This window comes from Juglans microcarpa x Juglans regia, chromosome 3D (genome assembly GCF_004785595.1).
Source record: "Juglans microcarpa x Juglans regia isolate MS1-56 chromosome 3D, Jm3101_v1.0, whole genome shotgun sequence".
NCBI classification, from domain to species: domain Eukaryota; kingdom Viridiplantae; phylum Streptophyta; class Magnoliopsida; order Fagales; family Juglandaceae; genus Juglans; species Juglans microcarpa x Juglans regia.
This window is the reverse complement of record NC_054598.1, coordinates 35679590-35695012: the sequence shown is the minus strand read 5'-3', so window position 1 is coordinate 35695012 and position 15423 is coordinate 35679590. Positions and strand designations below refer to the sequence as shown.

Below are 15423 nucleotides of genomic sequence, written 5' to 3'. Positions count from 1 at the left end.
AGTATATATAATCGTATCCATTTAATTAAGGTTAAAAATAGACCACAGGATGGTGACTGGTGAGGATGGCAATAGACGAACCCAACTCCCAACTATAACCCAACCCCGTCCCAACACTAATATCCCCATTTCCTTACTTACTTTACTAGTCAAATCCCCACCAACCCGTTCTTAATTTATTAATCATTCTTGAGCCCGCCCGCCCGCCCTCTCTCTCTCTATCTCTCTCTCTCTCTCTCATGTAATCTATAAGACTACAAAAGAAATTTGTAATGAAGAATACAGTCCATTGATAGAGGCAGCTTAAAGCTGCTAGATATTGTGAATAATAATAAAATAATATTTAAATAATAATAAAATAATTTAAATTGAGATATTTTATTAAATTTTATAAAATAAAGAGAGTCAAAAAAAATATTAAAAAGTTTAAAAATTATTTTTAAATATAATTTTTTTTTATTTATATTATGTTTTGAAGTTTATAAAAATTATAATGATTAAATAATGATTAAATGAAAAATTTAAAAATTTAAGATTAAAAAATATTTTATATTTGAGTGATGTTTAAGAAAGAAATTATGAGAAGTTTTAAGAAATTGAAAGTGATATTTACCCAAATGTACCCCAAGTATCACTGTATTTTTCCGCCTTTCAATTTAAGAGTCAAAATAGAAGAAGAAAACTGTAAAGCTTAAAGTTTTAATAGCCGAAAGATGAGAGTCTGAAATGGTAAAACGAAACTCTCCCGGTTGGAAGAAACAAAATTTAGTTTTCCCTGTTTAGTAAAATGACGACAAATTAATTTGATGGGGAGAGAGCTTTGTACGTGACTCGTTTAATTCGAAGACGAAGGGTTGGTCGACAACACCCCCCAACTCACAGTCACGATGACGCCAACCAAACATAAAATTCGTTTATGTTTGGTTTGTGCGCCAGGTGGGATTTAAGAGATATTCAAAGAAGCGAAGAGAGGAAATGACGCATGTTTTAGTAGATTGTCATCTGGGAAGAGTGATCTGAGAGTAGGTGGATGGGAACTACTACGGCTAGAGATGAAAGGAGCGTTGTGGCGATGGAAGTGGGCAGGTACCACGTGCAGCTTTCATTAAAGTCGTTAGAACTTAAAAAGGACAACCACCCCTGCCTTGTCCAAAACCAAACCTACCTCTGCTTCTCTCTTTTTCTATAATTCCTTGTATCCCTATTGCATGATCATCGTGTATAAACAAAATTCCACACATTCCGGCCCCTTGTTTGTTTATAAACAATAATTCATCCCCAGAAAGAAATTTGAAGCAATTTTGATCCCGGCTCCCTATATTCCATCTCTTCTTCCACCCCTCCAAGGTGTGTAACCCATTTCTTCTTTGTCTCGTTTAAGAATTGTATGTTTCTGGTTCGGGTATCGGTTTTTTGTATTTTTGTTTTGGGCAGAGAAAGCTAGTTAATTGTAGTTTAGAATTGGTTATGGAAACTTGGGAGGTTGTACTTTTGTGGAAACTTGTTTTGGCGGGGATTTGGGAATCAAATTCTCACCTTTTTGAGGTTTTATGTTGTTAGAAATTCGTGCTTTATCTTTTGGGTAGTGCCCTTTCCTTTGCAATTGGTGTTTTATGCGATAATGCGTACGAGGAACTGTGCTCCTAGGGTGTGTTTGGTTGCTCAGAAGAGGGACTGGCTGGTACAATTCATGGACCAATAGATTTGGGAATGAATTTGGGAGTGGATGAAATCTGCAGTATTCCTAGTTTGCTGAAACAGCTATCAGTGGACGGAAGAGTTCCTCATGCCACAAAATAATAATTCCTTATCAGTCCAATTATCTGCAACCAAGCGCAACCTTAACTCACTTGTGTAATTCTTTATTTTAATTTTTTTTTTCCTGTTGAATTCAACGTAATCTATAATAGTCTAGTTTGGTATAAATTTATTCACTCCTGTTTAATTCTCTGGAAGAAATAAGGGAGTATGGAATGCCTAGTAAGGATTGGTGTGTCTTTTGAAGTTTCTTCAAAATTTATCTGCATTTGTTTGTTGAAGAATACAGCTAGAGAAACTCAATTAGTTTTGTTCAACTTTCAATCACTTGAACTGTTGCTTCTACATCCCTGGCAGGGCAGCGTGTCTGGATTCCAAAGGATATCCACAATGGCTGGTGTTGGGCATGGGAACGGGTACGTAAATGGGGCAATTTCTATCAGGAGCCCTGCTACAATATCCGAAGTCGATAAATTCTGCTATGCTCTCGGAGGAAAGAAGCCAATCCATAGCATATTGATCGCAAACAATGGAATGGCAGCTGTCAAGTTTATACGTAGTGTTAGGACTTGGGCGTATGAAACATTTGGCACGGAGAAGGGAATTCTGTTGGTGGCCATGGCTACTCCAGAGGACATGAGAATAAATGCAGAACATATTAGAATCGCAGATAAGTTTGTGGAAGTTCCTGGTGGGACAAATAATAATAACTATGCCAATGTACAGCTTATTGTAGAGGTGTGAATCATAAATCCTTGTCTTGGTATTTAAAAATAGTAAAATAATTTATGAACTGATAGTGACCCTTTCTTTCCTGATACGTTGTAATTCTTCATTACCCAGACAGCAGAGATAACCCATGTTGATGCGGTTTGGCCTGGTTGGGGCCATGCATCGGAGAACCCTGAGCTGCCAGATGCACTGAATGCAAAGGGAATCATATTTCTCGGGCCTCCAGCTACATCTATGGCAGCACTGGGGGACAAGATTGGTTCATCATTGATTGCTCAAGCGGCAGAAGTGCCCACCCTATCATGGAGTGGCTCTCATGTAAACCTATGTGCTATAAATTGATGCCCTATTATTTATTTGCAAGGTCATCACACATCTAATCTTCAAAATGTTTGTTATCCAGGTGAAAATTCCATCAGAAAGTTGCTTGGTTACAATTCCAGATGAAATATATAGGGAAGCATGTGTTTATACAACAGAGGAAGCGATCGCAAGCTGCCAAGTTGTTGGTTACCCTGCAATGATCAAGGCATCTTGGGGCGGTGGTGGTAAAGGCATAAGAAAGGTTTGCTCCATGCATATCAATACCGCATTATTCTGACAACATATCTAATTGTCTGAGCAAATATTCTATTGTTGTATGTGCTAGTCATGGATGATATTAAGGAACTTGCTTGGACCACCTACCAGCCTTATTTAATAAAGGAACTGACGTAAGTCGTGTTATTCTATGAATTTCTAGGTTCATAATGATGATGAAGTTAGGGCATTATTCAAGCAAGTTCAGGGTGAAGTTCCAGGCTCGCCCATATTCATAATGAAGGTTGCTTCACAGGTTAGATTATCTACTCCATTTCGATCTAAATTGCCAGAATTTCTGAAGTCTAGATCATATTCTGACAGTTCATTTGGTGACTTGTAATTAGAGCCGGCATTTAGAAGTCCAGTTACTCTGTGATCAGCATGGAAATGTTGCAGCTTTGCATAGTCGTGATTGCAGTGTTCAAAGGCGGCATCAGAAGGTAAGATACTTTCTTATATTGTAAATATGGATGTTGCTTACTCCATAGCAAATGCTTTCTTTTGATCATTATCACAACTATTGTCTTTTCATGAATTGGTGTTACTTTGTCTTTCTCTCTTCATAATTTCTTTCTCCTAAATTTTCTAAGGTGTGGCATTATCTCTGAGATATATTCTCTTATAGATCTAATTTGAGCATCTTTGTTGACCAGATTATTGAGGAGGGTCCAATTACTATAGCTCCTTTAGAAACAGTAAAAAAGCTCGAGCAAGCAGCTAGAAGGTTAGCTAAATGTGTAAACTATGTTGGAGCCGCTACTGTTGAGTATCTCTACAGTATGGACACTGGCGAATACTATTTCTTAGAGCTCAACCCTCGTTTGCAGGTATGTGATATTTTGCTCTAAGCTTAATCCTAGCCCATGCAATGCTCATTTAGCCATCATTCTTATGAATTGTTTGTATGCTCCTTTTGAGTTTGTTTATTGGAGTTCTATTTTGAAAAAATCATCCGATGCAGAGACCTGCAGTAGATATGGAGACACTGTTTGCCTTCTGTTAGTTACCGAACAATTTGAAATCCTCATGCTTGCTAACAATGCAATTTCGAACTAAGCTGCTTATAATACAAAGAGTTCAGCTGGATGTTTAAATCATGGGCAGGATGTCTTTGCAATGGTTATTAACAAGCATAGCCTAATATCTAATGAGTTAATCCTGATTAGGTGGAGCACCCTGTTACTGAGTGGATAGCTGAAATCAATCTACCAGCAGCCCAAGTTGCAGTTGGGATGGGTATCCCTCTGTGGCAGATTCCTGGTATGATCTTATTGTATTTTATGGTTTCTTTAAGCTCTTTTTCTTCGCCGTAAACTTTTTGGTTTTTCACCTTCTATGTTTATGTGCCTTAATCAGAGATAAGGCGATTTTATGGAAGGGAATATGGTGGAGGATATGATGCTTGGAGGAAGACATCTACTCTTGCCACTCCATTCGATTTTGACAAGGCAGAATCTACAAGACCAAAAGGTCATTGTGTAGCTGTGCGTGTAACAAGTGAGGACCCAGATGATGGTTTTAAACCAACAAGTGGGAAAGTACAGGTTAGCCAAGAAGCTTCATAGCAGTCTCACTTTGGGTGTTTCTTTATGTCTACTATAATCCTGTACTAAGTTATACACATTCCATAGGAGCTGAGTTTTAAAAGCAAGCCAAATGTGTGGGCATACTTCTCTGTTAAGGTAATTTTTATTGTTTATTTGTTTGTGGACTGAACTTCGAAGTCACAGACTGAATTGTACTTGACATTGTGATTTGCAGTCTGGGGGAGGAATTCATGAATTCTCAGATTCTCAGTTTGGTACGTATTAATTAATGAGTGCTGCAAGTTTGACAATGTATAATAAAAAAATAGCTCCTGTACATTTTAAATTATTTTGCACGAGCGATTCTTACTCTTTTATGGCCATTATGTTGAGCAATTTCTATTCTTCTAATAAAATTGCATCACTACTAAAAAGCATCGGGAAAAATATAAAATACTTGTACCTTGGAGTAGCTTTAGAAGATTTTCAAAGAAAGGGGTGGTCAGGGGCCTTTTAACACCAATAATTTGACTCATTAATGTTGTAGCTTACAAATGAATCAACTATATAACTAATGAATATTTCTGTTTCTGTTAGTAATTTGTTATTCTGAACAGTGGCTATATTTCTAGAATAGATCACAAACATAAGTATGCCCATGCATGTATCTTTATTTGTCAAAGGAAAATTTATTGCTAAAACCCTTGAGTTGTATCTCAGGACATGTTTTTGCATTTGGAGAGTCCAGGCCTCTAGCTATCGCAAATATGGTGCTTGGTCTGAAGGAGATTCAAATTCGAGGAGAGATTCGTACCAATGTTGATTATACGATCGATCTTTTGCATGTAAACTGTCACCTGTTAACTATTCAATCCTGTCCATCTTTAAAAACAACCATTAAAAAAAGCAGTGAAAGAAAGAAATACAAACTACTAACACTAGTAAAAATCTTGTGCAGGCTTCAGATTACAGAGAAAATAAGATCCACACTGGTTGGTTGGACAGTAGAATTGCTATGCGAGTTAGAGCAGAAAGGCCTCCTTGGTATCTCTCCGTTGTTGGAGGCTCTCTACTTGTAAGCACACCTGTTTCCATTATTTTCTGGATTCCATGGGGTGTTCTGTCATAGAATAAGTTAATTTATATATTCTACTGTGTCCAACTCAGAAAGCGTCTGCTAGCAGTGCAGCTATGGTTTCAGATTATGTTGGTTATCTTGAAAAGGGGCAAATCCCACCCAAGGTACTAAGATAAATAATACTATATTTTAGGTCCTAATTTTGATGTCATGTTGAATTAATTATTTCCATGTTAATGTTTATAAATCTTTGCAGCACATATCACTTGTCCACTCTCAAGTGTCCTTGAACATTGAAGGAAGCAAATATACGGTATGTGTTCCAATGATGTCAATTCATTATAAAGGTTCCTTTGAAGCATCAAGAATTTTGGAGACTTGTGGCTGATATGGTTATTAATACATTTCACCAACATGATGGAAAACTGTTTCTAGATTGACATGGCTAGGGGAGGGCCGGGAAGCTATAGGTTGAGGATGAATGACTCAGAGATTGAAGCAGAGATACATACTTTACGTGATGGGGGTTTGTTGATGCAGGCAAGTTTTTACTCTTGAACATTTTGTATTTATTGCTATATGTATAGTTGCAGTCTTGCTTGTAACTGTTTAAATTTAGAAGGTATACTGGGTATGCAAAAATAAAGCTACTAAAGTAAATTGTTATTATTTAAAATTTTCTGAATATAGTCACACTTTATAATCTTTTTCAATCTAATTTTTGTCAACTATCTATAGTTTACTATGTATATGTTTGTTCTGTCAACTATTTATCTGGCTGTACGATAGCTGTGCCATGCATACATATGAATGTATGGGTGCACGCGTGCTTGTGCGCATGCCTTTATGTGCACTTGTGCATGCATTCGTAATAATGTCTGTATGCATATTAGTCCAAACATGTGAAGTATCAGAGTGGAAGATTGGTTCATTACAAGCTAAGAATTTAGGCTGTATAAATTCTTAACTGAAAATATCACTGTGGAACCTTGCTAACTTTTCTATTGTTGTGTACATGACTGTGACTGTTATTGTGTGTGATTCCTTGCTATCTTGTTGATTCGAAGTTATGTAAGTGACCGTGACTGGTAGTGTCAATTTGCTTACAGTTGGATGGAAACAGTCATGTTATATATGCCGAGGAAGAAGCAGCTGGAACTCGCCTTCTCATTGATGGAAGGACTTGCTTACTTCAGGTGCTCTTAATTTTTTTCTCTTCTCATCCCCTACTTTCCATCTTTCCCCAGCATGGTGACATTTGTTGCCAATATTTGCTTGTCTCCAGAATGACCATGATCCATCGAAGTTGGTAGCAGAGACACCATGCAAACTTCTAAGGTATCTGGTTTTGGATGGTAGCCATATAGATGCTGACACACCATATGCAGAGGTTGAGGTTATGAAGATGTGTATGCCTCTTCTTTCACCGGCTTCTGGAGTTATCCACTTTAAAATGTCAGAAGGTCAAGCAATGCAGGTACATTTTGTTCAACATAGAATTATGACATTGAATATTTTGACAGATGTTAAGAAGTCACTTTTTTTGTAGGCTGGTGAACTTATAGCTAGGCTTGATCTAGATGATCCTTCTGCTGTAAGAAAAGCAGAACCTTTTCATGGGAGCTTCCCAATCCTGGGGCCTCCAACTGCGATTTCTGGTAAGGTTCATCAGCGATGTGCTGCAAGTTTAAACATAGCCCAAATGATTCTTGCAGGATATGAACACAACATAGATGAAGTAAGTACTTTGTTACCTTGTTCCACTCATGACTTGGAGCCTCAAACCGTATTATGAACCTTACTAAATTTGACATAATACCAGTCTTATCGAGTAGTTTGACAATTTCAGGTGGTGCAAAACTTGCTCAACTGCCTTGATAGTCCCGAACTCCCTTTTCTTCAGTGGCAAGAGTGCTTGGCTGTTCTGGCAAATCGCCTTCCAAAGGAACTCAAGAATGAGGTAAATATCTTCTAGGTCTTCTTTCCAGTTTTATGCTCACATAGAGACTGTAGAATAATATTTAATTCTGATTTGGCCTTCAACCGTGAATAATTTTCAGCTGGAATCAAAATATAAGCAGTTTGAGGGGACTTCAAGCTCCCAGAATGTTGATTTTCCTGCAAAATTATTACGGGGTGCTCTTGAAGTGAGTTTCCTATTTCAAATTCCTCATTTTAGGTTAATTTTTGTTTCCTCACAATTGCAACACACTAAGTTTAAATGCTTCTTTTACTGCAGGCCCATCTATCTTCCTGTCCTGATAAAGAAAAGGGAGCCCAAGAAAGGCTTGTTGAACCATTGTTGAGTCTGGTAAGGTCTTACGAGGGTGGAAGAGAGAGTCATGCCCGGGTCATTGTTCAGTCGCTTTTTGAGGAGTATTTGTCTGTTGAAGAATTATTCAGTGACAACATCCAGGTAAGCCTGCTGCATGGAACACAGATTTTTCTTCGATGTTACTCGCTATTGCATGTATCTTTTGCTGCATATTAGGGACAGCCAACACCAATCTTTTGTGGCCTTCTGTAAATTCTGCTGGCTTTGATTGAAGCATTAGATTGGGGCTTTGGTGCTCCTAATTGTGTTCTTCCTCTGCTCTTCTAGATTGTCTTTCTTAGGTCTTGTCCCAACTTGAATTTTCTCATGGAATTCTGGTTTTCCTTCTATGTGTGAAAAACCTTTGATTGCTGTCACACTGCCTTGTCATTTCAGCTAGATTCACCAAAGCATGCTGAACAGCCATTTATAATATTATGTTTATCAATTCTCTCTCCTCTTTTTCTTTCCAGCTTTTTTTTAGAACTTTCATAACTCTATCAATGTGTATATTTCAATGCACTCTTCACATTTGAGCATTTACTTTTTCTAAAGTTGGATCAAGGCACAGTAGTTAAATGTCTTGAAGACTGGTGTATGTCCTTCAAGCTTGTTATTAGTCCTTACAAGCCAAACATTTCTGGAACTGGGTATGATTCCACAAATTTCGTTTGTAAATTGTCTTGTCCAGGCTGATGTAATTGAACGCCTTCGTCTTCAGTACAAGAAAGATCTTTTGAAGGTTGTGGATATTGTGCTTTCACACCAGGTACAAATTATTACACACTCGGCTAGGTTGCCCTTGTCTATTTTAGAGTTCCATAAAATTCGTTATGATATAACTATGTGCATTTGATTCCCTGCAGGGTGTCAGGAGTAAAAATAAGCTGATACTGCAACTCCTGGAACAACTTGTTTACCCTAATCCTGCTGCATACAGAGATACACTAATCCGGTTCTCTGTACTAAACCATACGAATTATTCTGAGGTTGGGCTTTTCAGAGAGTTTCTCAAGCATGAATAGTTAATTTTTAAGATTTAGTTTTATGTTCTTTACCTTATTAGATTGTAAATAATCACTTCTTACTCTACCGTGGGTAGAGGATATGTTGTTTACTCTTCTTGGCTTATCTTTCCCTTTCTTCTTTTATTAGTGTCGGTGTTTATTTCCATGTTCTAAAGCATTTTTTTTTTTTTTTACATTTTTTTTTTTTTTTTGCAGTTGGCACTAAAGGCAAGCCAACTGCTGGAACAAACTAAACTGAGTGAACTTCGTTCCAGCATAGCTAGAAGTCTTTCTGAATTAGAGATGTTTACTGAGGATGGTGAAAATATGGATACTCCCAAGAGAAAAAGTGCCATTAATGAAAGAATGGAGGATCTCGTTAGTGCTCCTTTGGCAGTTGAAGATGCCCTTATAGGTCTCTTTGACCACAGTGATCACACCCTTCAAAGACGGGTTGTGGAGACTTATGTTCGTAGGCTATACCAGGTATGATTCAAGCTCTTGTAACTTTCTGATTATTTTAATATCAATAATTTCCTTGTTTCACTCTGTTTATTTGGCATCAGCCCTATCTTGTAAAGGGGAGTGTGAGGATGCAGTGGCACAGATCTGGTCTTATTGCTTCATGGGAGTTTTTGGAAGAGCATATTGAGAGAAAGAATGGGAGTGAAGATCAAATGTCTGAACAAAAACTAGTTGAGAAACACAGCGAGAGAAATTGGGGAGCCATGGTCATTATTAAGTCACTTCAATTTCTTCCATCAATTATCGATGCCGCAATTAGAGAAACGACCCACAGCCTTCATGAAGCAGTTCCAAATGGATTGGTAGAACCAGCTAACTTTGGTAATATGATGCATATTGCATTAGTTGGCATCAACAACCAGATGAGTTTACTTCAGGATAGGTAATTTAATGCCCTTTTTACTCGCATTAAAATATGTAGCCTCAAAGGATAAATAGTAATTTATTTCTGTATCATATAGAAACTGAGATTTTATTTAAATTTATCTGTGCTAGCATTAATTAATATTTGGTCAAAATTTAATAACAACTCGTTTACTTGGAATTGAATTGCATATATAGCCTCAAGGACTTGACTTCCCTATTTAGGATACCAAGCAATGGCTTACAGTTTCTTTTTAAAATCTTCCTCCTCTTCTATGGTTTTTCCTTCATCCTCCCTCATCTTTCCTCACGTCAAATGTTTGCCAGAGAGATGAAGTTTCTAATTTTCAATCTAGTGATCAGAACATTTATAACAATACCCCTTATTCACGAGAACTATCCTTTGATGCTTTACAGTGGTGATGAAGATCAGGCACAAGAGAGAATTAACAAGTTAGCCAAAATACTTAAAGAGAAAGAAGTAGGCTCTAGCCTACGTGCTGCAGGTGTTGGAGTAATAAGTTGTATCATACAGAGGGATGAAGGGCGAGCTCCTATGAGGCACTCCTTCCCCTGGTCGGCAGAAAAGCTCTACTTTGAGGAGGAGCCTCTATTGCGCCATCTGGAGCCTCCTCTGTCCATTTACCTTGAACTGGTTAGCTGATATATGGTTCAGCCTTCTGTATTTGCTTAAAAATGACACAAAAGCCATAATTTCATATCAATCCATCTGATAAATTATAAATATTTGTCTTAATGCAGGAAAAGCTTAAAGGTTACGAGAATATACGGTATACCCCTTCCCGGGACCGTCAATGGCACTTGTACACTCTTGTGGACAAGCCACTACCAATCCGAAGAATGTTCCTGAGAACGCTTGTAAGACAATCCACGTCAGATGAAGGGACAGCATATCAGCAGCTGGATGCTGAAACAACACGTAGCCAAAGGGCTATGTCTTTTACTTCAAGGAGCATTTTAAGGTCATTAATGGCTGCAATGGAGGAGTTGGAACTTAATACACACAATACTACTGTCAAGTCTGATCATGCCCATATGTACCTTTATATTCTACGGGAGCAGCAAATAGATGATCTTGTGCCTTATTCAAAGTAATTATGTTTATTTTAAGATCATTGGTTTTTTTTTCAGAATAAGATGTGAACTTCATTACTGGGGTCTTACAATTAAAATATGTTTGCTAGGAGGGTTGACATAGATGCTGAGGCAGAAGAAAGTGCTGTTGAGGCAATCTTGAAGGAACTGGCACATGAAATTCATACGTCTGTTGGTGTAAGAATGCATAGATTAGGGGTCTGTGAGTGGGAAGTGAAGCTTTGGATGGCTTCTTCTAGACAGGCAAATGGTGCATGGAGGGTCGTGGTAACAAATGTGACTGGTCATACCTGCACTGTACATGTAAGTGTGTTTATGATTTATAGTTTTCAAGAAAGGGTTCCACCCAGTCATGCCTTTTCAACTCGAAAAATGTAAACATTCGGTTGCAAAAGTTGCTAAAAAGTTGAGTAGCTGCTGAACCATACGTCAGTAATTAATTAGCATCACAGGTTAAACTTATAATAGACCTTAACTTTTGCTGATGGATCAATTTTCTACAAACTATTAAGAAGTTCTTAATGAAGAAATCTATGGTTGGCACTAATAGTAAGTATTTAGAAAGCTGATATGTTGGTTTTTAGAATCTAATGTAGCCTATTGGTGATGCCTCAGTATGGCGTGTATGTACACCATTCTCAATTTATGTTTGTCATGTTAGACCTGTTTAAAACCTGGCCTACAGGCTTTGATAATCAAACCATTTGATAGAAACATACCTCTCCAAAAAAAATATGCCTAAGTAAACTACTGTGCTTATATTGTTTGGATGAATTGAAGATAAGTATGAAAGCATGGCGATGGACAGAGATGTACAAAAGTTAGTAGTGTGTATAAAAGGTAGGTAGCTAAGGGTAGTTTTGATCTTTCCTCTGTTTATTGGTGATGCCTCAGTATGGTGTGTATGTACACCATTCTCAATTTATGTTTGTCATGTTAGACCTGTGTAAAAACTGGCCTACAGGCTTTGATAATCAAACCATTTGATAGAAACATACCTCTCCAAAAAAACAAAAGCTCTTCGTTGACCAATGATTGGACTGCATTTATATGCCTAACTAAACTACTGTGCTTATATTGTTTGGATGAATTGAAGATAAGTATGGAAGCATGACGATGGACAGGGATGTACAAAAGTTAGTATTGTGTATAAAAGGTAGGTAGTTAAGGGTAGTTTTGGTCTTTCCTTAGTGTTGACTGTCTGGGAAATAGCATTTCATGTAATAATATACCCATATAGGAGAGTTATAAAATTCTCAGTATTAGTAAATTCAGTGGTAACACTAGGATTCCTATTTTAAATTAATATCTAGGTTGATTAAGTTCTAAATTGTCATTATTCTTTGATACAATATTCAGACATATCGAGAACTAGAGGATATCAGCACAAAAAGAGTGATCTACCATTCGGTCTCTAGTTTGGGTCCACTACATGGTGTGCCAGTGAATGCACAATATCAGTGTTTGGGAGTTCTCGATAGGAAACGACTTTTGGCCAGGAGAAGCAACACCACTTACTGCTATGATTTTCCTCTGGTGAGCACCATATATGAGTATTTTACAAACTCTCTCTCTCTCTCTCTCTCTCTCTCTCTCTCTACCTGATATAGAGAAGCATCTCAAATAGTCACCTGAGGAAATGTTGGTTGCAGGCATTTGAGACAGCACTGGAACAGTCATGGGCAGTCCTGTCTGCAGGTATTAAAAAGCCCAAGGATAAAGTTACTCTCCAAGTCACCGAGCTCAAATTTGCTGACCAAAGTGGTGCCTGGGGTACTCCTCTTATTCCTGTGGAGCGTCCACCTGCGCTTAATGATGTTGGCATGGTAGCCTGGTTTATGGAATTGTCTACTCCTGAGTTCCCTTTTGGAAGGAAGATACTGGTAGTAGCAAATGATGTGACCTTCAAAGCTGGTTCTTTTGGCCCAAAAGAGGATGCATTCTTCCTTGCAGTAACTGATCTCGCTTGTGATAAGAAAATCCCATTAATTTATCTGGCAGCAAACTCTGGTGCTCGTATTGGGGTGGCTGATGAAGTCAAAGCCTGCTTTAAAGTTGGTTGGTCTGATGAATCAAGCCCAGAGCGTGGTTTCCAATATGTATATTTAAACCCTGATGATTATGCTCGGATCAGATCATCTGTGATAGCACATGAACTAAAGTTGGCTAATGGAGAGACCAGATGGGTTATAGATACCATTGTGGGGAAGGATGATGGCTTGGGAGTTGAAAACTTAACTGGCAGTGGGGCAATTGCTGGTGCATATTCAAGGGCATACAAGGAAACTTTTACCTTAACATATGTGACTGGCAGAACTGTTGGAATAGGTGCTTATCTAGCTCGGCTTGGGATGAGGTGTATACAGCGGCTTGATCAGCCCATAATTCTAACTGGTTTTTCTGCTCTAAACAAGCTTCTTGGCCGGGAAGTATACAGCTCCCACATGCAACTTGGTGGACCTAAAATTATGGCAACTAATGGGGTGGTTCATCTAACAGTTTCGCATGATCTTCAAGGTATATCAGCTATCTTGAACTGGCTTAGCTACATACCTTCACATGTAGGTGGTGCACTTCCCATTCTTAGTTCATCAGATCCTCCAGAAAGAGCTGTTGAATACCTCCCTGAAAACTCGTGTGATCCTCGTGGTGCTATCGGTGGTGCATTGGATGATAGTGGAAAGTGGATGGGAGGTATTTTTGACAAGGATAGCTTTGTTGAGACACTAGAAGGCTGGGCAAGAACAGTAGTTACGGGAAGGGCAAAGCTTGGAGGAATCCCTGTGGGAATTGTTGCTGTTGAGACACAGACAGTCATGCAAGTTATCCCTGCAGACCCAGGCCAGCTTGATTCACATGAAAGGGTTGTCCCTCAGGCTGGGCAGGTATGGTTTCCTGATTCTGCAACTAAGACGGCCCAGGCATTGTTGGATTTCAACAGAGAAGAGCTCCCACTTTTCATTCTTGCCAACTGGAGAGGCTTTTCAGGTGGGCAGAGGGATCTTTTTGAAGGAATCCTTCAGGCCGGATCAACCATTGTTGAGAATCTTAGAACCTACAAGCAGCCTGTATTTGTATACATCCCTAGGATGGGCGAGCTCCGTGGTGGGGCATGGGTGGTTGTGGACAGTCGGATCAATTCAAACCACATTGAGATGTATGCTGATCGAACAGCTAAAGGTAACGTCCTTGAGCCTGAGGGAATGATCGAGATCAAGTTTAGAACTAAGGAGCTGCTAGAGTGCATGGGTAGGCTTGATCAACAGCTGATAAATCTGAAGGAAAAACTTCTGGAATCCAGGAGCAGTGGGGCTCATGGGTTGGTTGAATCTCTTCAGCAGCAGATCCGAGCCCGTGAGAAGCAACTTTTGCCTGTGTACACCCAGATAGCCACCAAATTTGCCGAACTACATGATACTTCCCTGAGGATGGCGGCAAAAGGGGTCATTAGAGAAGTTGTGGATTGGGCTAATTCTCGTTCTTTCTTCTACCGGAGATTGCGTAGGAGAATTGCTGAAGAGTCGCTGATCAAGACTCTGACGGATGCTGGTGGTGACCAACTGTCGCATCAATGTGCAATGGACTTAATCAAGAAATGGTTTGTGGATTTCAATATTGCGGTTGGCAGAGAAGATGCTTGGGTAAATGATGAAGTTTTCTTTAAATGGATGGATGATCCTAGTAATTATGAGGATAAACTTAAGCAGCTGAGGGTCCAGAAGGTATTGCATCAATTAACAAATATTGGTGACTCAATATCAGATTTGCAAGCCTTTCCTCAAGGTCTTGCTGCCCTTCTAAGCAAGGTAAGCCATTATATAATAAGTTTCTGGTTTCCAAAGCATTCATGTTTACATCTCAAGAAACCTGAGGTGATTGTTTGAATCCAATGCAGGTGGAGCCAACAACTCGGGCACAATTAGTTGATGAACTTCGCAAGGTGCTTGGTTAGAACAGTTGTGCTTTACAGGTGATTACGGTCGCTTGCACTTTTGCTGCTTGAATCACAGTCAAATCTTGATAACTTAGATGAAGGTTGATTATAAACCTTTACTAGATTTTAGAATTCAACTACTACAAATTTTGATAGTCTTTTAGTTGATGAGTGTAGCCAACCATATTCCTATAGCTAGAGGACGACCAGCTTTGGCAGATTCAGTATAATTGGTTTCCAGTATGGCTGATCTGCCTTAGCTTATATTTAAATACTGTTGTAAGTATCCCATTGGTTATGCTATATATGGATGCAAATTCTGGAGGAGTCAGAGAGAAAACTGAGGACCCGAGAATCTTACTACCCTCCCTCTTATGGTTTTCTACGATCATATTGCACTCGGTATTGTTTGTTGGGTCCATTTTTAATTTTCAAGAAAAAATAAAACAAAGGAAGAAAAACAATATTCACAACAAAAAAATGTCCGC

The 15423-nt window shown here is 38.7% G+C and overlaps 1 protein-coding gene across 5 annotated transcripts; it reads left to right on the top strand.

The window, feature by feature from the left end:
- The first annotated feature begins 816 nt into the window (after positions 1-816).
- On the top strand, positions 817-15275 carry LOC121256731 (acetyl-CoA carboxylase 1-like). 5 transcript variants are annotated; one of them, XM_041157609.1, is made up of 32 exons: positions 817-1086; positions 2121-2496; positions 2602-2808; positions 2894-3055; positions 3233-3325; positions 3417-3512; positions 3726-3899; positions 4239-4332; positions 4429-4616; positions 4704-4754; positions 4834-4873; positions 5319-5443; positions 5557-5673; positions 5766-5840; positions 5933-5989; positions 6112-6216; positions 6786-6872; positions 6962-7153; positions 7226-7414; positions 7526-7636; positions 7737-7823; positions 7916-8092; positions 8682-8759; positions 8857-8979; positions 9214-9483; positions 9564-9904; positions 10303-10540; positions 10648-10997; positions 11091-11304; positions 12361-12537; positions 12654-14807; positions 14897-15275. In XM_041157609.1, exons 1-32 carry the CDS (start codon positions 1031-1033, stop codon positions 14951-14953), a joined length of 6861 nt encoding a protein of 2286 aa, XP_041013543.1. In that variant the 5' UTR covers positions 817-1030; the 3' UTR covers positions 14954-15275. The 5 variants fall into 5 exon arrangements, with proteins under 5 accessions (XP_041013543.1, XP_041013545.1, XP_041013544.1 ...); XM_041157611.1 differs by having other exon boundaries at positions 817-1347; XM_041157610.1 differs by having other exon boundaries at positions 817-1347; positions 2116-2496.
- Positions 15276-15423: the final 148 nt, after the last annotated feature.